Source organism: Aythya marila (genome assembly GCF_965140915.1).
Source record: "Aythya marila genome assembly, chromosome: 35".
In the NCBI taxonomy this organism is placed as follows: domain Eukaryota; kingdom Metazoa; phylum Chordata; class Aves; order Anseriformes; family Anatidae; genus Aythya; species Aythya marila.
In genome coordinates, this window is record NC_139076.1 from 195,214 (window position 1) to 218,561 (window position 23,348).

The 23,348-nt window shown below is 57.8% G+C and overlaps 2 protein-coding genes across 4 annotated transcripts; one reads left to right on the forward strand and one right to left on the reverse strand.

Moving 5' to 3' along the window:
* Nucleotides 1–62: 62 nt before the first annotated feature.
* On the forward strand, nucleotides 63–13,221 carry KAT5 (lysine acetyltransferase 5). 2 transcript variants are annotated; one of them, XM_082782080.1, is made up of 14 exons: nucleotides 63–147; nucleotides 269–335; nucleotides 1,028–1,096; nucleotides 1,210–1,346; nucleotides 2,379–2,552; nucleotides 3,536–3,616; nucleotides 4,765–4,839; nucleotides 6,487–6,735; nucleotides 7,295–7,384; nucleotides 7,474–7,614; nucleotides 8,444–8,537; nucleotides 10,398–10,557; nucleotides 11,181–11,262; nucleotides 12,966–13,221. In XM_082782080.1, the coding sequence occupies exons 1-14, from the start codon at nucleotides 136–138 to the stop codon at nucleotides 13,098–13,100; spliced, it is 1,566 nt and encodes a 521-aa protein (XP_082638206.1). In that variant the 5' UTR covers nucleotides 63–135; the 3' UTR covers nucleotides 13,101–13,221. The 2 variants fall into 2 exon arrangements, with proteins under 2 accessions (XP_082638206.1, XP_082638207.1); XM_082782081.1 differs by lacking the exon at nucleotides 2,379–2,552 and having other exon boundaries at nucleotides 65–147.
* Nucleotides 13,221–14,583, reverse strand: RNASEH2C (ribonuclease H2 subunit C). 2 transcript variants are annotated; one of them, XM_082782083.1, is made up of 4 exons: nucleotides 14,435–14,583; nucleotides 14,128–14,246; nucleotides 13,923–14,036; nucleotides 13,221–13,341 (listed from the first exon to the last, which is right to left on the reverse strand). In XM_082782083.1, exons 1-4 carry the CDS (start codon nucleotides 14,574–14,576, stop codon nucleotides 13,294–13,296), a joined length of 423 nt encoding a protein of 140 aa, XP_082638209.1. In that variant the 5' UTR covers nucleotides 14,577–14,583; the 3' UTR covers nucleotides 13,221–13,293. The 2 variants fall into 2 exon arrangements, with proteins under 2 accessions (XP_082638209.1, XP_082638208.1); XM_082782082.1 differs by having other exon boundaries at nucleotides 13,923–14,042.
* Nucleotides 14,584–23,348: the final 8,765 nt, after the last annotated feature.

Consider the following 23,348-nt stretch of genomic DNA (forward strand, 5'->3'; position numbering starts at 1 on the left):
GCTCCCGGAAGTGGCGCCGCCCCCACGTGACCCGGAAACGGTTCCCCCTCCCTCTTCCCTAACCGGAAGGGGCGGGGCTTTCCGCCGCCAGAAGCCCGGAAGCGGCGGCCGACACCCGGAAGCGGCGGCCGGGAGATGGCGGAGGCGGTGAGCGGCGCGCGGGGGGTGCCGGGAAGGGGCGGGGAGGGGGGGGGAACCGGGGAAGGGTCCCGGGGGGGTCTCGGGGGAGTCCCGGGGCTCCCCCCCCCGGTAACGGCGGCCCCTTTAGGCCGAGGTGTCGGAGGGCTGCCGCCTGCCCGTGCTGCGCCGCAACCAGGACAACGAGGACGAGTGGCGTGAGCGGGGCGGAGCTTAACGGGAGCGGGCGGGGCTTCCGGGAGTGGGCGGGGCTTGACGGAGTGGGCGGGGTCTGGGGAGGAGCGGGATGCGAGGGGAGGGGCCGGGGGGAAAGGGGCAAGGCCCGGCCCTGGAAGGGGAGGGCTGGGGAAGGAGGGGCTTGGAGGGGGGTGGGCGGGGCTTGGAAGGGGGTGGGCGGGGCTTGGTGGAGTGGGCGGGGTTTGGAGGGGGTGGGCGGGGCTTAGAGAGGAGCAGAGTTGGGCCCTGGAGGGAGGGGGGCGCTGGGGAAGGAGGGGCTTGGAGGGGGTGGGCGGGGCTTGGAAGGAGTGGGCGGGGCTTTGATGCAATGGGAGGGGCTTGGGCGGAGTGGGCGGGGCTGGGGCGGGGCCTGGAGGGAGAAGGAAGGGGGTGGGAAGGGGCAGGGCGTGGAGGTGGGGAGGGGCGGGGCTTGGGGGAATGGGGCGTGGCCTGGAGGGAGTGGGCGTGGCCTGGAGGTGGGGTGGGACTCATGGGGGGGGGGGGGGGGAGGGCACAGCAGGGGGGGCAAAGCCTTGGGATCACCGGGGGGGGGGGGGCTGACATCATAGAGGGGCGTGACGTCACTCGAGGGGGCGTGACGTCACTCGAGGGGGTGTGACGTCATCGGGGGGGGTGTGATGTCACACCTCTGCCCCCCCCCCCCAAAAAAAAGCGCTGGCCGAGATCCTGAGCGTGAAGGACATCAGCGGGCGGCGCCTCTTCTACGTGCACTACATCGACTGTGAGTGGGGTCACGGGGAGGGGAGGGGGACAAAGTGGGGGGGGGGGCACAGAGGGGACCCCGATGTCACCCCAGCTGTGTCCCCTCCGTCCCCCCCCCCCCCCCCCCCAAAGTCAACAAGCGCCTGGACGAATGGGTGACCCCCGAGCGCCTGGACCTGCAGCGGGTGCAGGGACCCCGCAAAGAGGCCAAGACCCCCACCAAAAACGGGCTGCCCGGCTCCCGGCCCGACTCCCCCGAGCGCGACCCGGTGAGGGGACATCAGTGGGGACATCAGTGGGGACATCAGTGGGGACACTGGGGGGGGGTGGCGGGGACGGGACGTGGCCCCTACGGGGTGGGTAATGAGCATTGGGGACGCTGCGGGGACAGGGGGGGGACCCCATAGGGGATAATGGGGAGGGGGGACATTATAAGGACATGGGGGCTTGGGGGGGGGCAGAGGACACCCCGAGGATGAGGGGTGGCCCCATAAGGGGTGGTGGGGACAAGGGGATGCTACGGGGATGAGGGACGGTCGCTTGTGGGGTCGGTGGGGACAGGGGATGACCCCAGAAGGTGCTCTGGGGACAGGGGACACCGCAGGGCCAAAGAATGGGGCCTTGCGGGGTTCATGGGGACAGTATGGGGACAGTATGGGGACAGTATGGGGACAGTATGGGGACAGGGCACGGCCCCATGGGGGCTGGCAGGGGACACCGTGGGGACAAGGGACGTCCCGGGCATAGAAAGACCCCAAAAAGGGACAGCGGGGACAAGGGGACACCAGGGACAGGGGGACAGCCCCCAAAGGGGGACAGCCCCCAACCCCATGGGGACACCCAGAGCCATCGGGGGGCTCGTCCCCAAACCCGTTGGGGACCCCCAGACCCCTTGGGGACCCCCTCCAGGTCCAGCAGGGGCCACCGGGTGCTGTCGGGGACCCCCCAGAGCCAGGGGACCCCCCCCCCAAACCCGCAGGGACCAGCCCCAAACCCCACAGGGGACCCACCCCAAAAAGCCGTCGGGGCCACCCCAAAACCTTTTGGGGCCCTCGGGGACATCCCGGGGGGACCCATGGGGTTGGGAGGGGAGGGAGGGAAGGGAAAAAATGGTGGTGGGGGGGGGAGGAACCCGCTGGGGACCCCGGGAGCCTTTTGGGGTCGATTCGGCACCCCGGGAAACCGGGGAGGGGGCCGGCCCTTTTGTCCCCAAAGCCACGTGGGGGGGGGACAACCCCACGGCCCCGTGTCCCCACATCCCCCCCCCCCCCCTTAAATGCCTCCTCTTCCTCCCGGCGCAGAGGAAGAGCCTGGAGCTGCCGGCGGCCCCCGCCAGCGGGAAGAGCCTGCCGGGGCCACCGGGGCCACCGGGTTTGGGGTCGGGGCCGGTGCCCCTCACCCTCCGCTTCCACCTGCCCCAGGAGAACGCGGCCGAGCCCCCCCCGGCCCCCCCGCCCGGCGCCCAGCGCCCCACGGTAACCCCGGCCCCGAGCGACCCCAAAAAACGGCCCCCCCAAAAATCACCCCAAAAAAAAAAAAAAAAAAAAAAAAAAAACCAAAAACCCACCAAACAATCCCAAAAACAGCCCCAAAAGCGACCCCAAAAGCCGGCCCCACAGCGCTGCATGGCCCCCGGGCTCCCTCCCCAGCGGGTTTGTTGCCCCCCCCCCCCCCCCCAGCACCCCAAATCGTGGCGAGGTGGCCCCGTGTCCCCAGCGGGTCCCCAGCGGGGTTTGGGGTTTTTTGGTTTTTTTTTTTTTTAGTCCCATGGGATTTTGTTTGCAGGGGGTCCCCAAGGGGTCCCCGTCCCCTTTTGGGATCGTTTCTGTCCCCAACGGGTCCCTGGCCCCTTTTGGGGTTGTTCCTGGCCCCTTTTGGGTCCCTGTCCCCTTTTGGGGTTGTCCCCGTCCCCAAGGGGTCCCCGCCCCCATTGGGGTCCTGTCCCTGTCCCCAAGGGGTCCCCGTCCCCTTTTGGGATCATTTCTGTCCCCAACGGGTCCCTGGCCCCTTTTGGGGTTGTTCCTGGCCCCTTTTGGGGTTGTCCCTGTCCCCAAGGGGTCCCCGCCCCCATTGGGGTCCTGTCCCTGTCCCCAAGGGGTCCCCATCCCCTTTTGGGTTCATTCCTGTCCCCATAGCTCCCCCCACCCCCCCCAGGCGTCCCCAACCCCATTACTGGGCATCCCCCAGAGCGTCCCCACGCCCCGGGGCTGGGACCATACTGGGACCACTGGGCGGGGCTGCTGGGGTGATACTGGGAGCACTGGGGCGGGATTGGGGACCAGGATGGGGGCAGAAGCCCCAAAGCACTGCTTACTGGTCCCCGTGCCTGGGAGGGACTGGGAGAGACTGGGAGGGACTGGGAGGGACTGGGAGGGACTGGGAGGGACTGGGAGGGACTGGGAGGGACTGGGAGGGACTGGGAGGGACTGGGAGGGACTGGGAGCTGCTGTCCCCACAGAAGCGTAAGGTGGAAGTGGTGTCCCCGGCCACCCCCGTCCCCGCCGCCACCGAGACCTCGCAGGCCTCCGTCTTCCCCCAGGTGAGCCCAGTAACACCAGTAACCCCCCAGTAACACCAGTAAGCCCCCCAGTAACACCAGCAACCCCCCAGTAACACCAGCAACCCCCCAGTAACGCTCCCAGTAACACCAGTAGCGGCTTAGCACCACCGACACCTCCTCCGTAAACCTTTATTTTCATCGGGGCCGCCTGGTGATTTCCCAGTAACACCAGTAACTGCCCAGTAACTTCCTGGTAACGCCAGTAGCTTCCCAGTAACACCCCAGTAACTTCCCAGTTTCTGCCAGTAAAGCCCCCATCCACTCTGAAATTCATTAATTACCCATTAAAACTGGTTATTTCCCAGTATAACCAGTAAGAGTTCGGCATCACCCTCCCAGTAACACCTTCTTGACCCCAGTATCACCCAGTAAAACCAGTAGCTGCCCAGTAAACCCAGTAAAACCCTATTAACACCGCTACCATGCAGCAGTACCCACCCAGTCTTCACCAGTATGCCCCAGTAAAACCAGTAAACCCACTAAAACCCTATTAACACAGCTACCACACAGCAGTACCCCTTCATTTTTTCACCAGTATACCCCAGTAAAACCAGTAAACCCAGTAAAACCCCGTTAACACAGCCACCACACAGCAGTACCCATCCAGTTCTTCACCAGTACCTCCCAGTAAAACCAGTAGCTGCCCAGTAATCCCAATAAAACCCCATTAACACCCCTATAGTCCCCACCCAGTCTTCCCAGTAACCCTGCCTGCGTTCTCCCAGTGACTCAACTGGGAGCTTCTGGGGGGGGGTGGGTCCTGGATTTTTGGGGTTACTGGGGGGGGTCCATGGCCCTTGGGGGGGGGGTTCTGGGGGGGGAATTTTTGGGGGGGATCAGAGGTCAGGGGGGTCCCTGGGGGGGGTTTCTGGTTTTGGGGGGTTCCTGTGGTGCTCGTGGGGGGGTCTCCAGTTATGGGAGGGGTCCTATGGTTATGGGGGGGGGGCATGGCATTTAGGGGAGGGGGTCTCTGGTTAGGGTGAGGGTCCTGTGGTTGCTTTGGGGTGGGGGGTCCTATGATTATGGGGGGGATCCTCTGGATATGGGAGAGGGGTCTCCGGATGTGGGGGGGGTCTCACTATGTTTTGGGGGATCTCACGGTGTTTTTGGGGGGGGTCCCATTACAGAACGGCTCCGCACGCCGCGCCGTGGCCGCCCAGCCGGGGCGCAAGAGGAAGTCGGCCTGCCTGGGCACCGACGAGGTGGGGGCCGGGGGGGGAAACTGAGGCAGAAATTGGGGCTGAAATGGGGAAATTGAGGCATGACGGGGGGTGGGAGGGAGGGAGGAAGGGGGAAATGGGGAAACTCAGCCAAAAACAAGGCAATAATGAGGGGAAAGGAGCCTCGAAATGGGGAAACTGAGGCAAAGGCAGGAAGAAAATGAGGGGAAGAAGCCTTTAGATGGGGAAACTGAAGCAAAAGCAGGGAAAAAATGAGGGAAAAAAGCCTTGAAATGGGAAAACTGAGGCAAAAACAAGGCAAAAATGAGGGAGAAAGCCTTGAAATGGAGAAGCTGAAGCAAAAGCAGGAAGAAAACATGGGGAAAAAAGCCTTGAAATTGGGAAACTGAGGCAGAAGCAACGCGAAAATGAAGGGAAAAGGCCTTGAAATGGGGAAACTGAGGCAAAAACGGGAGAAAATGCCTTAAAATAGTGAAACTGAGAGAGAAGCATGGAAAAAAAATGAGAGAAAAAAAGCCTCAAAACAGAGAAAGTGAGGCAGAAGCAATGCAAAAATGAGGGGATGAGGCCTCAAAATGGGGAAGCTGAGGCAAAAGCAAGGGAAAAATGAGGGAGAAAGCCTTGAAATGGGGAACTGAGGCAAAAGCAACGCAAAAATGAGGGGAAAAGGCCTCGAAATGTGCAAACTGAGGCAAAAACAGGAGAAAATGCCTAAAAATAGGGAAACTGAGGCCAAAGCAGGGAAACAATGAGGGAAAAAAGCCTCAAAACCGAGAAACTGAGGCAGAAGCAACGCGAAAATGAGGGAATGAGGCCTCAAAATGGGGAAACTGAGGTAAAAACAAGGGAAAAATGAGGGAGAAAGCCTCAAAACGGGGAAATTGAGGCAAAAGAACACGAAAATGAGAGGGAAAAGCCTTGACATGAGGAAACTTAGGCAAAAGCAGGAAGAAAACATGGGGAAAAAACCTTGAAACAGGAAACTGAGGCCAAAACAGGGAAAAAATGAGGGAAAAAAAGCCTCAAAATGGAGAAACTGAGGCAGAAGCAACATGAAAATGAGGAGATGAGGCCTTGAAATGGGGAAACTGAGGCAAAAACAAGGGAAAAATGAGGGAGAAAGCCTTGAAATGGGGAAACCGAGGCAAAAGCAATGCAAAAATGAGGGGAAAAGGCCTCAAAATGGGGAAACTGAGGCAAAAGCAATGCAAAAATGAGGGGAAAAGGCCTCAATATGGGGAAACCGAGGCAAAAGCAACACAAAAATGAGGGGAAAAGGCCTCAAAATGGGGAAACTGTGGCAAAAGCAACGCAAAAAAAGCCTCGACATGGGGAAACTGAGGCAAAAGCAACGCAAAAGTGAGGGGAAAAGGCCTCAAAATGGGGAAACGGAGGCAAAAGCAATGCAAAAATGAGTGGAAAAGGCCTCAAAATGGGGAAACTGTGGCAAAAGCAATGCAAAAAAAGCCTCGACATGGGGTAACTGAGGCAAAAACAAGGTAAAAAAGCCTCGGCATGGGGAAACTGTGGCAAAAGCAACACAAAAAAAGCCTCGACATGGGGAAACTGAGGCAAAAACAAGGCAAAACCGCCTCAAACACAGGAAAATAAAGACAGGGGCTTCTGGAACTGGGGGTGGGCCTCACCCCTGGCTGCCCCCCTCCCTAGGACTCGCAGGACTCCTCGGACGGCGCGCCGTCGGCGCCGCGCATGACGGGCAGCCTGGTGTCGGACCGCAGCCACGACGACATCGTGACGCGGATGAAGAACATCGAGTGCATCGAGCTGGGCCGCCACCGCCTCAAGCCCTGGTACTTCTCGCCCTACCCGCAGGAGCTGACGGCGCTGCCCGTCCTCTACCTCTGCGAGTTCTGCCTCAAATACGGCCACAGCCTCCGCTGCCTCCAGCGACACCTGGTAACGACCCTCATCCTGGGGGTAACAAGCCCCCCCCCCAGGGGGTAAAATTGCCCCCCCAGGGGGTAAAATCTGGGATCCCCCGGGCGCAATGGGGTCCCCCAGGGGCATCACCAAACCCCTGGGACTCCCGTGGGCAGCATCAGCCCCCCTCCGGGGTAACACTGCACCCCCCTGGGGTAATGCTGCCCCCCCCCCTCAGGGAGGGGATCTGAGACCCTCTGGGTGAAATGGGGTCCCGGGGTCCCCTGGGGCATCACTGAGCCCCCCCAGGACAGACCCAGGACCCCCATGGACAGCATCAGCCCCCCCCCCCCAAGGTAACGCTGCCCCCTCCAGGGGCAAATCCAGGACCTCCAGGGACAATCTGCCCCCCATCCCCCCCCAATACTTTCTACCCCCTCCAGGAGCAAATCTGCGCCCCCAGAGCACCGTTTGTAGCCCCCTCCTTGCCACTTTTGACCCCATCCTGGCCATAATCCCCTCCATCCTCTCCCCCAAATCCCATTTACCCCATTTCCCCCACCCCCCCTTACCCTTTTTTTGCCCCCCCTCCCAGACCAAATGCGACCTGCGGCACCCCCCGGGCAACGAGATTTACCGCAAGGGCACCATCTCCTTCTTCGAGATCGACGGCCGCAAGAACAAAGTAAAAATCAAAGGGGAGGGGCTTGGAGGGTTTTTTGGGGGGGCTGGGGGGGCTGAAATCCCGCTGACCCCCCCCATTTCTCCCCCCAGAGCTACTCGCAGAACCTGTGCCTGCTGGCCAAGTGCTTCCTAGACCACAAAACCCTTTACTACGACACCGACCCCTTCCTCTTCTATGTCATGACCGAGTACGACTGCAAGGGCTTCCACATCGTCGGCTACTTCTCCAAGGTCTGGGGGGGTCAAAAAAAAAAAAAAGGGGGGGGGGAGGTTGGGGGGGGCTTCATAAAGGGTTTTGTGGTTCCTGGGGGGCTTAGGGAGGGGTTTTGGGGTTCCTGGGGGGCTTAGGGAAGGGTTTGGGGGGCTCCTGGGGGGCTTAGGGAAGGGTTTTGGTGTTCCTGGGGGGCTTAGGGAAGGGTTTTGGGGTTCCTGGGGGGCTTAGGGAAGGGTTTGGGGGGCTCCTGGGGGAGCTGGGGGGGTCCTTGGGTGGCAGTCGTGGAGTGAGGAAGGGTCCTGAGGGGCTCTGGGGAGGCTAAAAGAAGAGTTTGGGGTCTGGGGAAGGGGCTTTGGGGGGGTTAATGGGGGGTCACGGGGGGAGAGGGGAGAACGTGGGTGTCTAGGGAAGGGTCTCGGGGTGGTTCCTGGGGGTCTGAGGGGCTCTGGGGGTGCCTGGGGGGGCTAAAAGAGAAGTTTGGGGTCTGGGGAAGGGGCTTTGGGGAGGTTCTGGGGAGAAGGAGTGGGGTTTATGGGGTCGCTGGGGGAGAGGAGAGGACGTGGTGTTTAGGGAAGGGTCTCGGGGGGCTCCTGGGGGTTGCTGTGGGTGTCTGGGTGAAAATCAGAGGGAGCCCTGCCGGGGAAGGAGGGGTTTTGGGGTTCATAAGAGGGTTTTAGGGGGGTTCCTGGGAGGCAGGAAGGATCTGTGGGGTCAGCAGAGGGTTTTGGGGGTGAGAAAGGGCACTGGGGGGGGGGCAGCAGGGGAAGAAGGTGGGTTTGGGGGACCCAGGGAGGGGTTCGGGGTGCTGAGGAGGATTTGGGGGTCCCCCCTGATGTGTGGGTGCAGGAGAAGGAGTCGACGGAGGATTACAACGTGGCCTGCATCCTCACCCTGCCACCCTACCAGCGCCGCGGCTACGGCAAGCTGCTCATCGAGTTCAGTGAGCACCCCCCCGGCACCCCAAAACCCCTCCCCGGCACCTCCAAAAAAAACAGGGGGGGGAAAAATCCTATAGGGCGCCACAAAAATCTACCCCAGGATGGCAGAAATCCACGGAGGGATCCCAAAAGCTCTCATGGGGAGAGGAGAATTCCTTTAAGGGACTCTGAAAATACATCGAAGGGCCCCAAAAATCCACCAAGGGGTGGTAAAAGGATGTTGAGGCCCCAAAAGGGAACCTAAAAAACTCAGATCCCACTGTGGGACCCCAAAAATCCATCAAGGAGCTCCAGAATTCCGAGAGCGAACCAAGAAGTCCACTGAGGGAACCCCCCAAAAAAATACAAGGAACACCCAAAGTCCACTGAGAGTTCGAGAATCGTAGGGAGGGACCCCAAAAAAACGTGTCAAGGGGCTCCAAATTCCAGAAGAACCCCCAAAATTTATTGAAGGATCCCAAAATTCCATCAAGGGACCCCAAAAACTCCATTAAGAGACCCCAAAGCTCTATCAGGAGACCCCCCAAACACACTGAGGGACCCCAAAACTCCACCAAGGGAACCCAAAACCACACTGAAGGGTACCAAAACTCCACCAGGGCCCCCCAAAACTTGTTTGAGGAACCCCAAAACTTCAGTTCCCTACAACTTTGCTAAGGGACCCCAAAACTTGACTAGGTGCCCCCAAAGCTTGGCTGGGGACCCCAAAACTGGGCCAAGGACCCCTAAGACTTCACTGAAGGATCTCAGAACTTCACTAAGGGACCCCAAAACTTGACTGAGGACCCCCAAAAGTTGAAGGGGACCCCCAAATGTTCACCAAGGGACCCTCAAAGTTGAAGGGGACCCTCAAAAGTTCACCAAGGGATCCCAAAAGTTGACTGTGGACCCCCAAAACTTGAATGAGGGACACTCAAAGTTGACGGGGGACCCCCAGAAGGTCACCAAGGGACTCCAAAAGTTGACTGAGGACCCCCAAAAGTTGATGGGGGACCCTCAAAAATTCACCAAGGGACCCTCAGAGTTGACTGAGGACCCCCAAAAGGTCACCGAGGGACCCCAAAAGTTGACTCTGGACTCCCAGAAGGTCACCAAGGGACCCCAAAAGTTGACTGGGTACCCCCAAAAGGTCACCAAGGGACCCCAAAAGTTGACCGAGGACCCCCAAAAGTTGATGGGGATCCCCAAAAGTTGACCGAGGACCCCCAAAAGTTCACCAAGGGACCCCAAAAGTTGACCGAGGACCCCCAAAAGTTGATGGGGATCCCCAAAAGGTCACCAAGGGACCCCAAAAGTTGACTGAGGACCCCCAAAAGGTCACCGAGGGACCCCAAAAGTTGACTGAGGACCCCCAAAAGTTGATGGGGATCCCCAAAAGTTGACCGAGGACCCCCAAAAATTCACCAAGGGACCCCAAAAGTTGACTGAGGACCCCCAAAAGTTGATGGGGATCCCCAAAAGGTCACCAAAGGACCCCAAAAGTTGACCGAGGACCCCCAGAAGTTGATGGGGATCCCCAAAAGGTCACCAAGGGACCCCAAAAGTTGACCGAGGACCCCCAAAAATTCACCAAGGGACCCCAAAAGTTGACCGAGGACCCCCAAAAGGTCACCAAGGGACCCCAAAAGTTGACCGAGGATCCCCAAAAATTCACCAAGGGACCCCAAAAGTTGATGGGGATCCCCAAAAGGTCACCGAGGAACCCCAAAAGTTGACTGAGGACCCCCAAAAGTTGACCGAGGACCCCCAAAAGTTCACCAAGGGACCTCAGAAGCTGACCGAGGACCCCCCAAACTGGGTCGGGGGCCCCCAAAACTTCACGGAGGGGCCCCAAACCCCCCCGCTGTGTCCCCCCCTTGCAGGCTACGAGCTGTCCAAGGTGGAGGGGAAGACCGGGACCCCCGAGAAGCCGCTGTCGGACCTGGGGCTGCTCTCCTACCGCAGCTACTGGTCCCAGACCATCCTGGAGATCCTGATGGGGCTGAAAGCCGAGGGGGGCGAGCGCCCCCAGATCACCATCAAGTGAGCCCCGCCCCCTGCCCTAAGCCCCGCCCCAAGCCCCGCCCACACCCCCTTAAGCCCCGCCCCCTACGCCCCCCAAAACCTTGTCCCTATGGGGGTAAAGGGGCTGCACCCCAATCCTCCCCCCACCCTGCTCCAGGCCACGCCCCCTTTCATCAGACCACGCCCCCTAATTTCAAAGCCACGCCCCCTTTCCCCAAACCACGCCCCACCTCACTAGCCACGCCCCCTTCCTTTAGGCTCCGCCCCCTTCTCTCCTCCCAGGGGGATTGGGGAGGTTTTAGGGGGGAAAAATCAGGGGGGGAGCCCTGGGGGCTTTGTGGGGTCTGTGAGGGGGGGGGGGGGAGTCCCAGCTCTGGGGGGGTCCTGAGGGGGTGGAGGGTCTGGGCTGGGGGTCCAAGGGGGATTTTTGGGGGGTAAACCCAAGTTTTAGGTTTTTTTTTTTGGGGGGGGGGGGTTGTGGGATGGCCTGTAAGGAGAAAATATCTTGGGGGGGGCCTGGGTGTGAAAGTTGGGGGGTTCTGGAAAATATCTGGGTTATGGGGTTTTTTTTGGGGGGTGAGGGGGGTCCTGAAGGGGTGTGGGGGGGGTCCCAGCTCTGATCTCCCCCCCCCAAACCCCAGCGAGATCAGCGAGATCACCAGCATCAAGAAGGAGGACGTCATCTCCACCCTGCAGTACCTCAACCTCATCAACTACTACAAGGTGCGGCCCCCCACCCCAAAAAAAAACCAACCCCAAACACACACCCAAACCCCAAAGCAACCCCAAACAAACCCCCCAACCCCTCCCAAAAACAATCCCACCCCAAACAATCCCCCAACAACCAACCCCAAACTACCCCCCACCCCCCCCAAAACCACCCCAATGCCCTCCCAAACCTCAAACACCCCCCCCAAACACTCCCACCCCCCAAAAAAACAACCCTAACCCCCAAACAACCCCCTAACCCCCCCAAAAACCCTAAACCTCAACCAACTCCCCCAAACCCCAACCAACTTCCCCCCAAAAACAACCCTAAACCCCAAACAACCCCCCAAACCCTCCCAACCCCCCCTAAAAAACAACCCTAAACCCCAACCTTCCAAAAAAGCAACCCTAAACCCTAACCAACCCCCCCAAACTCTCCCACCCCCTCCAAAATGACCCCAATGCCTACCCAAACCCCAAACAAGCCCCCCGTAAACCCTCCCACCCCCCCAAAAAAACACCCTAAACCCCAAACAACCCCTGAAACCCCCCAAAAAACAACCCTAAACACCAAAGCCCCAAACCCTCCCACTGCCCAAAAAAAAAACCCACAACCCCAATGCCCTCCCAAATCCCAAAGAACCCTCCAAACCCTCTCACTCCCCCAAAAAACCCCAAACCAACCCCCAACTCCCCCAAAACAGCTTCCCCCCAAACCCCCCAGCCCCCCAAAAAACCCACCCTAAACCCAAACAATCCCCTAAACCCCCCGAAAACCCAACCCTAAACCCCACACAACCCCCCAAACCCCCCCAAAACCCAACCCTAAACCCCACACAACCCCCCAAACCTCCCCAAAGCCCAATCCTAAACCCCACACAACCCCCCAAACCTCCCCAAAACCCAACCCTAAACCCCACACAAGCCCCCAAACCTCCCCAAAACCCCAAGCAACCCCCAAACCCCCCAAAACCCAACCCTAAACCCCACACAACCCCCCAAACCCCCCCAAAACCCAACCCTAAACCCCACACAACCCCCCAAACCTCCCCAAAGCCCAATCCTAAACCCCACACAACCCCCCAAACCTCCCCAAAACCCAACCCTAAACCCCACACAAGCCCCCAAACCTCCCCAAAACCCCAAGCAACCCCCAAACCCCCCAAAACCCAACCCTAAACCCCACACAAGCCCCCAAACCTCCCCAAAACCCAACCCTAAACCCCAAACACCCCCCCCAAACCTTAAACCCAACCCTAAACCCCACACAACCCCCCAAACCCCCCCAAAACCCAACCCTAAACCCCACACAACCCCCCAAACCTCCCCAAAACCCAACCCTAAACCCAAACAACCCCCCAAACCCCCCCAAAACCCAACCCTGAACCCCACACAACCCCCCAAACCTCCCCAAAACCCAACCCTAAACCCCACAGAACCTCCCAAACCTCCCCAAAACCCCAAGCAACCCCCAAACCCCCCAAAACCCAACCCTAAACCCCAAACACCGCCCCCAAACCCCCTAAACCCAACCCTAAACCCCACACAACCCCCCAAACCCCCCCAAAACCCAACCCTAAACCCCACACAACCCCCCAAACCTCCCCAAACCCCACCCCTATCCCCCAAACGCCCCCCCCCGCGACCCCCTAACCCCCAAACACCCCCTCAAACTCCCCCCAAACCCCAAAATCCGCCTCCCCCCCCCCCCCCCACAGGGCCAGTACATCCTGACGCTGTCGGGGGACATCGTGGAGGGCCACGAGCGGGCGATGCTGAAGCGGGTGCTGCGCATCGACGCCAAGTGCCTGCACTTCACCCCCAAGGACTGGAGCAAGCGGGGCAAGTGGTGAGGCCACGCCCCCCTCCCCCCAGGCCACGCCCCCTCCCCCAGGCCACGCCCACCCACCCTCAAGCCACGCCCACCACTCGTTATCCCCGCCCACCGTTCATTAAACGGCTCCGCCCACCGGTTACCGGGTGTCTCGTTATTTATTCATAGGGGGTGGGGTCAGGATAAGCCCCGCCCACAGTGGGCGGGGCAGCTCAAGGCTCCGCCTCCTCATCGCTGTCATCGGGGACGGGGGCGTGGATCTGTTTTTTTGGGGGGGGGGGGGGCATCATTTTAGGCCCCCCCCCACCCCCTTTTAGGGGCTCCTCCCACACCTTTTTGGGGTCATTCCCCACAATTTAGGGACCTAAAGACCCCCCCCCCAACATCCCCCTCCCCCCTTCGGGACCCCCCCCAAAATTTAGGGACCCTCCCCCCCAAATTTGTGAACCCCCCCCCAAAATTTACTCACCACCCCCCCCCCCCCCCAAAAAAAACCAACTTCCCCCAAAAACCTTTTTTTTTTTTTTTTGGGGGGGGGGCTCCTGTGGCTCCCCCCTTCCCTGGGGGCCCCAAGCAGCCCCCCATTTTCCCCCAGCACCCCTTTTAAAGGACCCCCCCCCCCAAAAGGACCACAGACACCCTGCTTTGGGCCCCCCCCCCCCAAAATTTGCACCCTTTTTGGGACCCCCGTGCCCCCCCCTTTACAAACCAAGCCCCCCCCCCCCCATTTCCCCTTGTAATAGAAGCCCCCAAATTTGAGGGCCACTTCTCCCCCCTCCCCCCTCCCAATTTAGGACCCCCCCCAAAAAAATTTAGCCCCCCACCCCCCCCATAAACCCACCGCATGGGCCAGGGGCCCCCACTGCAGCGCCCGCGCCAGCCCCCCCCCGGGGGGGGGCACGGTGTCGGCCCCCCACTCCGTGATGGCCCCGAACGTCGCCGTCACCGTCACCCACTGCTCCTAGGGGGGGGGCACGGGTCAGGGTGGGGGGCACCCATGGGTGGGGGGGGATTTTTTTTTTGTGTGGGGGGGGAGGCAGCGTCACCTTGGGGTCCTCCTCGTCGCCAGGGGGGGGCTCCCGCCGCAGCAGCTCCCCCCGGTAGCCGGGGGGCAGGGGCAGCTCGCGGCCCCCCAGGCGGCGCCCGCGGAACGAGGCCCAGAGCTCTGCAAAAAAAGGGGGGGGGGGGGTCAGGACCCCCAAAAACCGGGTCCCGGTGACCCCAAATCCCCCGGAACCCCTCCCCCCGTTCCCTAACCGGTCCCCGGTGCCCCCCCCAAACCCCAACACCTCCCTTCCCGGTGCCCCCAAACCCCCGGAACCCGCCCCCGGTGCCCCCCCCCCGGTTCCCCACCGCCTCCCGGGCCGTGCTGGGCCCTGAGGAAGGCTCCCACGGGCGCGGGGCCGTCGCTGCCGACCCTGCAGGGCAGGAGCTGGGCCCGGAGCCGCTCCGGGGACCCCCCCGGGGCCGCCCGCACCCGCACGGGCGCCGCCATTTTGGACGGGAAGTGACGTCTGCCGCGCGACTCACCCGCCGCGCGGGGGATGATGGGAGTTGTAGCTCACCCTCTCACCCCCCCCTCCCTTATACCCCAGGGACCCCCCCCCCCAGCCCCCCTTATACGCCCCTGAACCAACGCTCAGCCTCGTTAACGCCCCAGGAGAAGCTCCCAGCCCCTTTTATACCCCATGAACCCCCCCCTCCCCCACCCCACTCACTTTTCTACCCCATAAACACCCCCCCCAGCCACACTAATGCCCCATGGACCCCACCCCACAGACCCATTTATGCCCCAGGGAACCTTTGGGTACACCTGAACCCCCCTCGGGAGCCTTTACGCAACCCCCCACACAACAGGCCTCTGCACTTTCTCCAAACAACCCTGATTATGACCCTAACCCTAATTATGACACTAACCCCAATTAGGACCCTAACCCCAATTAGGACCCCAACCCTAATTATGACCCTAAAAAACACGAATGTTGCCACTCTCTCCCACCAAAAAGTGCTCCCAATGGAAGCCTTTGGGTACACCTGAACTCCCCTGGAGAGCCTTTATGCAACACCCCCACACAACAGGACTCTGCGCCCTCTCTCTTTCCAAATAACACATTTGGAAAAAGCCTAAATAAAAACCTAAACTTGGAGATTTTGTTGTTGTTGTTTCTTTGTTTGCTTGTTTTTAACTTAGGGTTTTTCAAATTTGAGTTGCAGTTAGAATTACGATGAGCTTTGGAGTTAGAGTTACAGTTGGAGTTAGACTTGTTGGAGTTGGACGTAGAGATAAAGTTGGAGTTGGAGTTGGAGTTGGAGTTAAGAGTTAGAGTTAAAAATCACAGAATCACAGAATCTGAAAGGTTGGAAAAGACCTCCAAGATCATCTGGGCCAACCATCGCCCTACCAGCAATGTCACCCACTAAACCCTGTCCCTGAGCACCACGTCCAACATTGCCTTAAAAATCCCCAGGGATGGTGACTCCGGAACTTTTCAGCACTCTGTCTGTTTGTCCTTATCCAGCTCCTCGTCTTTTTAATTTGTTTGATGTTACTTTAACTACGAGGAAGATGTATAATTCCCTACCTATCAGTACACAACACTCCCTGAAGAGTAACGCTTTTTGGGTAGGTGAACTCCAATGGAGCCATAAAGCTGAGGAGTGTTTTATTGTTTGGTAAACTGTCTTGTGTTTTTCTGTTGTTGGCTTTAAAATAGGAAAACCCTTCTGTGCCTGTGTGCAGCCAGTTCTCTGAGGAAAGCAGGTGGGATCTGGAGCTAAGGAGCAGTGAAATGTGGCTGCTGATTTCAGTGGAGAAGCCTGGTGTAAGGATGCGTGCTGCAAGCCCCAGGTGGCCAAGTGGCTGTCCTGGGAGGGTGACGAGCAAGGTTCTCCATCCAGTGCCTGGCCCCAAGCCACTGCTTTGCCAACCTGCCCACACCTCCTTAGGAGAAACACCACCTAAGGAATGCTGCTGTCACTATTTGCCTACGCTGGAGAGTAACGAAAAGTACCTATCCATCGAGTGCACACCGAATGTTTCCTCTTTACCTACACTCCCAGAGCCTCCCTAATGAGGTGTACAAGATGGAAAGGCTTGAAGAAACTTGTTGGAACAGACGTGGCGTGTTAAGAATTTCTGTCTTTTAATGACCCTGTGGGGCGCTTGGTGCTCTGCTACCTCAGACACTGGGAGAAATCTGAAGAAATCTCTGGAGGAGCTAAAGTTAGAAGCAAACACCAAAGTTTCTCGGAGCATTAAATTGGCCTCACTGAAGGCCATTAAAGACAAAGCTTCCCCGGGGACTTGTTAGAGCAGCTTAGCTGGAGGCCGTGACTGTAGGTAGGCAAGGGCACATCCATCTCCCTGTGATCCCCACCCTGCTCTCACCAGGGCATTGCCGTACCTTCAGAAATATCTCTGGGCTCTCACTGACTGTTCCTTGAAAGACACTGGCACGGTCTGACCCCAGACTTCCAAACGTCCTTTGAGGGACGTTTCTTTCTTCCTCATTCCCACTCCCAGCCTTCAGAGCTGACTCTAACTTCTTCCTCCTGTTTTCTACTGCCAAGCAAAGCTTCCCCATCTCGGAAATCTCACCCCTCGAGCGGGCATCCCTACTGATCAGGCTTCCTGTGGTGTATCATGAGAGCAGGCAGAAGCTGCCTCACCATCATCGTCCAAGCCCTTGGACGTCCAAGCTCATCGTCCCTAGGCCTTCTTCCTCTATGTGCTTATCAGGTGCTCAGGCAAAGGAGATCCCACAGCCACCATGCCAGCCACACACCTGCTGCTGGACTGTCAGGAACACTGGCAAATGGGAGCCGAAATGCACAGATCCCAGCCAGCCTCCTAGAAATTTTCATGCTGGGGAGAAGGGCTAGGGATTAGGGTGAGCAAGAGGGTAGAAGCAAAGGTGAGGCTCTAAGGGACTGGATCTTGGCTTCCCGGTACGGGTGGAAGTGCTGGGGATTAGAGTATTGGGCTCCTGTCGGGCCGAGTCGTAGGAATTTACGGCCAGGCTTAGGGCAAACTTGACTCAGGGTCAGTCCCTAACACGAATGCGTTCCCAGTCAGTGCTGCAGCAGTAACAAGGTGTCCCGAATGCCTTTTACATCTCCAAAAAGTCTTTGCTCTGCATTGGCAAAGAAACCTTCTCTCCCATGTTCTCACATTTCCCTTCTCCAAGCCCCTCCACACCTGCCCATGTGTCCTCCTGTCAGGGGCAGCACTCGGAAGATTTCCACGACTTCTGAGATCACAGAATCACAGAATCACAGAATTTCTAGCTTGGAAGAGACCTCAAGATCATCGAGTCCAACCTCTGACCTAACACTAACAGTCCTCCACTAAACCATATCCCTAAGCTCTACATCTAAACGTCTTTTAAAGACCTCCAGGGATGGTGACTCCACCACTTCCCTGGGCAGCCCCTTCTGATGTCTAACAACCCTTTCGCTAAAGAAGTTCTTCCTAACATCCAACCTAAAACTCCCCTGGTGCAACTTTAGCCCATTCCCCCTCGTCCTGTCACCAGGCACGTGGGAGAACAGACCAACCCCCACCTCACTACAGCCTCCTTTGAGGTACCTATAGAGAGCAATAAGGTCACCCCTGAGCCTCCTCTTCTCCAGGCTGAACAAGCCCAGCTCCCTCAGCCGCTCCTCGTAGGACTTGTTCTCCAGACCCCTCACCAGCTTCGTCGCCCTTCTCTGGACTTGCTCGAGCACCTCGATGTCCTTCTTGTAGCGAGGGGCCCAAAACTGGACACAGTACTCGAGGTGCGGCCTCACCAGAGCCGAGTACAGGGGGACGATCACCTCCCTAGCCCTGCTGGTCACACTGTTCCTGATACAAGCCAGGATGCCGTTGGCCTTCTTGGCCACCTGAGCACACTGCTGGCTCATATTCAGCCGACTACCAACCATCACTCCCAGGTCCTTCTCTGCCTGGCAGCTTTCCAACCATTCCTCTCCCAGCCTGTAGCTCTGCTTGGGGTTATTGTGCCCCAGGTGCAGGACCCGGCACTTGGCCTTGTTGAACTTCATGCAGTTGACCTCAGCCCATCGGTGCAGCCTATCCAGATCCTCCTGCAGAGCTTTCCTACCCTCGAGCAGATCGACACACGCACCTAACTTGGTGTCATCTGCGAACTTACTGAGGGTGCACTCGATGCCCTCGTCCAGATCATCGATGAAGATATTAAAGAGGACCGGCCCCAGCACCGAGCCCTGGGGGACGCCACTAGTGACTGGCCTCCAGCTGGACTTGGCCCCATTCACCACGACTCTTTGGGCCCGGCTATCCAGCCAGTTTCTAACCCAATGAAGGGTGCACCAGTCCAAGCCAAGAGCAGCCAGTTTCTTGAGGAGAATGCTGTGGGAGACGGTGTCAAAAGCCTTGCTGAAGTCAAGGTAGACCATATCCACAGCCTTTCCCTCATCCACCAAGCGCATCACTTTGTCATAGAAGGAGATCAGGTTCGTCAGGCAGGATCTGCCTTTCATAAACCCATGCTGACTGGGCCCGATCGCCTGCTTGCCCTGCAAGTGCCGCGTGATGACTCTCAAGATAATCTGCTCCATGAGCTTCCCTGGCACTGAGGTCAAACTGACAGGCCTGTAGTTTCCCGGGTCTGCCCTCCGGCCCTTCTTGTAGATGGGCGTCACGTTTGCTAGCCGTCAGTCAACTGGGACCTCCCCTGATAGCCAGGACTGCTGATATAGAGATAGACAGGAGATAGATCTGTCTCCTGGCAGGGACCCAGTCAGTTTCTGGGTCTGAAGGGACCTCACAGTGGCACCAAAAGGATGCGAGATGCTGTAGGAAGACCCTGCACAGCCCCTGAAGGGCCCAGACTTAGTCCATGCCTACCAGCTTGTGCTCCAGAAGGTCTCCCCCAGGTCCTGCGTCACTTGTCCCCCCCAGGTGCTACAGCTACATCAGGGCATCCTGGTGGCACCGGCCATTTTTGTGCAGGCATCCGAATCCAGACATGAAAGCCGATTTTGTAGCTCTAGCCCCAGCTGGGCGTCATCCACAGATGAGATGAAAATGTTCAAAATGATGTTCAAAAACCATCATCACATGTTGTCACATTATCGAGGACTTATCAGAACCAAACGTTTGCCTGTTTCAGAGCCCTGCCAAGGACATTCACGGAGTCCGTTCCACAGCCCCTTGACTGCCTCTCCTAGGCTTCCTCTTTCTTCTTTCTCTCTCCTGCTCTTCTTTCTTCCTAGCTCTAACTCCAACTCCAACTGTAACTCTCACTCCAACTCTAACACTAACTCCAATTATAACTCTAACCCTAACCCTAAAGCTAACTCTAACCAACGCTAACTCCAACTCCAACTCTAACAGTAAAAGAAAAATAAAGAATAATCTCGGTGTGCTGATGGACTTGGCAATAGAAGGAGAAGACACTGATGAGGTTTTCCATGGTTTCTTTGCCTCCGTCCTCTCTTGGGCCTCTGTGCCTGCAGGCAGAGCTCTGGAGGAAAACAGCTGGCAGTGCATGGGGATCAGTTAGGGGTTTCCTGAGCAATTTCAGCCTGGAACTGTCCATGGGAGGAACATCACGCATGAGCACTGGAGAACAAACCAAATAACTCAATATGGAGGGATCAGGGGTAGTTCCTGAAATCTGGCAGAAAGCCCGCAGGGACACCCACCATGTGCGCATGATCTCTCCATGGCGTCTTCCATGGGGGGCCTGCAAACACCCTCAGAAACTGGGAGGTTGGCTCCTGACTGCTACTTCTTCAGAGGCTTGCTCAAGCTTTCAGTAGCTGCAGGTCAGGAACTTGGCACCTCAGGGCTCATTGTCATGCAAACGTCCAAACAAAGTGAGTCTTGGTGCATCATCTTCCTTAAGTCTTCATCTCCTAGAGGGAGAGCTAAAGACATTTGAGTAGAAGAGTCAAAGTGGAAAGATTTCTGTATTCAGAACGGTAAGTAATGAATACATTTCCATATCACACATTGAGTTTTGGCTGCTCCTTGGGATCCTGGCAGCAGTCGCAACCTCTGGCTGGGCAACAGAATCAATGCCTGAATAAGAATTTTAAGCAAACCTGAGCCATAAATAAAAAAATAAATTGTCCTTGATGGAATAAGTACGTAAGAGGTCTTCATTTTCAAAAATGTGAGGGTTGTCTGTACATTTCCATGACGGGTTTCATAGGCTGAGGGCACGGACCAGCAATACTCTTTGGCATTTCCCTTGTATGGAAACATAAAGTCATCTAGCCATTACCAAAAACGAGTTTCCTCCCCACTCTTTGAATGGAGACACTGTGTTCCCAGTGTCCCTTAAACTTTTTGTTTAAGGGCATGCTGCACATCTGCATTTCCTATCTCAACGGAACTGGGAGCAGTAGAGGTGAAAAAGGTTGGCTGTGTTCTGCCACTCGTGAGTGGAGAAGGATTTTGTGCACGGGACCGCTGCTGCCCCTGCTAGCCACACGGAGCTCTGTGTGGGAGCACTGACATCTCACCTTCTGCATCTCATACGGCCTGTATTTGTCCAGTTAACTGAGTAACTACCCTGAGCTGGGTCAGGCAGCGTGGGGATGTTTATGGGAGCACCGTCATTGCAGTCAGAGGTTATCTAGCAAATGCAGCTGGTGGGGAACCAGGGGAAAAGTGTATCTCCATGTTGGGAGTGACTCCATATGGTCAGCTGAAAACTGGCCTGTGCTTCACAAAAGGACAACAAAATGGGCAGGATCACTTGTCCTACAAGTGGATGGACGTCACCTACCCTTTGTAGGTTGGCCAAAAGAAATATGCTTGATACGTAAAACTGACGGACTAAGATGCTGCCCTGCCCTCCAGAGGATTTTTGCATATCAGGGAGCTGAGCCAAGGACCTCACACAAGCTGAGTCCCCTTCCAGCGTCAGGACTGCAAACCTAGGATGAGATGCCTCAACTGATGGAGCTGAACGCCTTCCCTCCCCACAGGTCGAGGTAGTCTCTGCTGTCACTTTCTGGGTGCCCTGTGCAGGAAGGTGAAGGAAAGATGATTCACATGAAACTATTTGAGTGATGGAAGCCCTAACGCTGTTGGAAAGCAGTCTCTTTCCCCAGCTGAGGGAGGGAACGTGTGATTCCTTCATTCTGTTTCCAAGGAGGCTCCCCAGGAGCCCTGTGGACATCTCAAGGGAGCCCAGAGGAGACAAGGAAAGGAGGCCGTGTCTGCAGACAGACAGCTCTGCCCAGGAGCAGCTCCTCTGCAAGGCACAGCAGGGCTGGGTGCACTGCCTGCATGTGGAGAGGAGATGTGAGACAGAAACCAGTACAAGCTTTCTGCATGTGGAATCCAACTCAGAGCTCATTGCGGGAGAAACCTGCACGGCAGCTGGCACAGCCGAGCTCTTGCTGCACTGCAAGGAGGATTTTCCTGCACACCCCAAGAGGAGAAAGGCATGAAAAGAGCGGTCAGAACCAGTGGGGCATGGAGGGCGGCTGACAGCTGGCTGGAGGAGAAATCCACACACCCCTTGACATGACAAGTCTCGGTCTGCAGGATCAAGTGGATGAGTATCCTGGTGGAACAGTTTAAAGCTAGCATATACTCCAGTCATAGGACATCTGTCAGGGGGTGCTCACGGTTCCTCTGCTGTGGACGAAAAGGATGTGAACAGACAGAGATGCCCCTGGGCAGGGCCTCTGCTTGCAGGAGGCGTCTGCAGGGCAGAGATGAGCACAAAGTGTTTGCAGTGAGCTCTGTGAACCTGTGCAGGGAGCAGACACGGGGACGGAGCAACAGCTCGCGGCAGTGCCAGCTCCAGGGAGCAGAGGCAGGGCACATTCCCTCCCTGGAGCAAGCCCCACTCTCCCCCACTGCCCAGAAGACCCCAGCTCAGGAGCCAGCAACTCTGAGGCTGGAGCTCCATGAGACGAGAGGTGCCTGTCTCCTGCAGCGTGGCACACAGCCACGAGGCTAAAAGCCTCCGTCCCTCAGTGTCACTGCAAGGTGCTGAGCACAGCTGGGCGAGGAAAAGGCTTTGCTGCACGCCCTTCTCCTCCTGGCTGAATTAGTGGCAGCGCTGCAGTATCCGTCCTTGGTGTGCCACCCCTGGTGTGTGCTTTTGCTCCCTGGGCTGGGGTGCTGGGTGTGGATCAGCTTCCGTTCTGACACTGACTTGCCCTGGAGGTGTCCTGGTGAGAATTCGCGTCTACTTCTCAAAGAGAAAATCACTGTGTCTGCAGGGCTGACGAATGGCAAGGCTTGTTCTCCTTTCATCTCCATGGGTGGGATTTCGCAAAAAATGGCGCGGGTTTTCATCAGAGAAGTCTCTCCTTAACTTCTTGTTATCATTTCCTCCTCGCACAGCTCGCCCACTCCCAGAGAAACCAAATGCCCAACAGCAGCTCCATCACTGAGTTCCTCCTGCTGGCATTCGCAGACACGCGGGAGCTGCAGCTGCTGCACTTCGCGCTCTTCCTGGGCATCTTCCTGGCTGCCCTCCTGGGCAACAGCCTCATCCTCAGCGCCGTAGCCTGCGACCACCGCCTCCACACCCCCATGTACTTCTTCCTCCTCAACCTCGCCCTCCTCGACCTGGGATCCATCTCCGCCATTCTTCCCAAAGCCATGGCCAACTCCCTCTGGGACACCAGGGCCATCTCCTACGCAGGATGTGCTGCCCAGGTCTTTTCCTTTATTTTCTTCATTGCAGCAGAGTTTTATGTTCTCACCATCATGGCCTACGACCGCTACGTTGCCATCTGCAAGCCCCTGCACTACGGGAGCCTCGTGGGCAGCAGAGCTTGTGCCCAGATGGCAGCAGCTGCCTGGGGTGGTGGTTTTCTCAATGCTGTCCTGCACACAGCCAGTACATTTTCCCTGCCCCTCTGCCAAGGCAATGTCCTGGACCACTTCTTCTGTGAAATCCCCCACATCCTCAAGCTCTCCTGCTCAGATGCCTACCTAAGGGAAGCTGGGCTCATCACATTTAGTTTCTGTGTAGGTACAGGCTGTTTTGTTTTCGTCATGCTGTCCTACGTGCAGATCCTCAGGACTGTGCTGAGGATGCCTTCTGAGCAGGGCTGGCACAAAGCCTTCTCCACGTGCCTCCCTCACCTGGCCGTGGTCTCCCTGTTTGTCAGTACAGGCATGTTTGCCTACCTGAAGGCCCCCTCCATATCGTCCCCAGCTCTCAACCTGGTGGTGTCATTCCTGTACTCGGTGGTGCCCCCAGCTGTGAACCCCCTCATCTATTCCATGAGGAACAAGGAGCTCAAGGAGGCACTGAGGAAG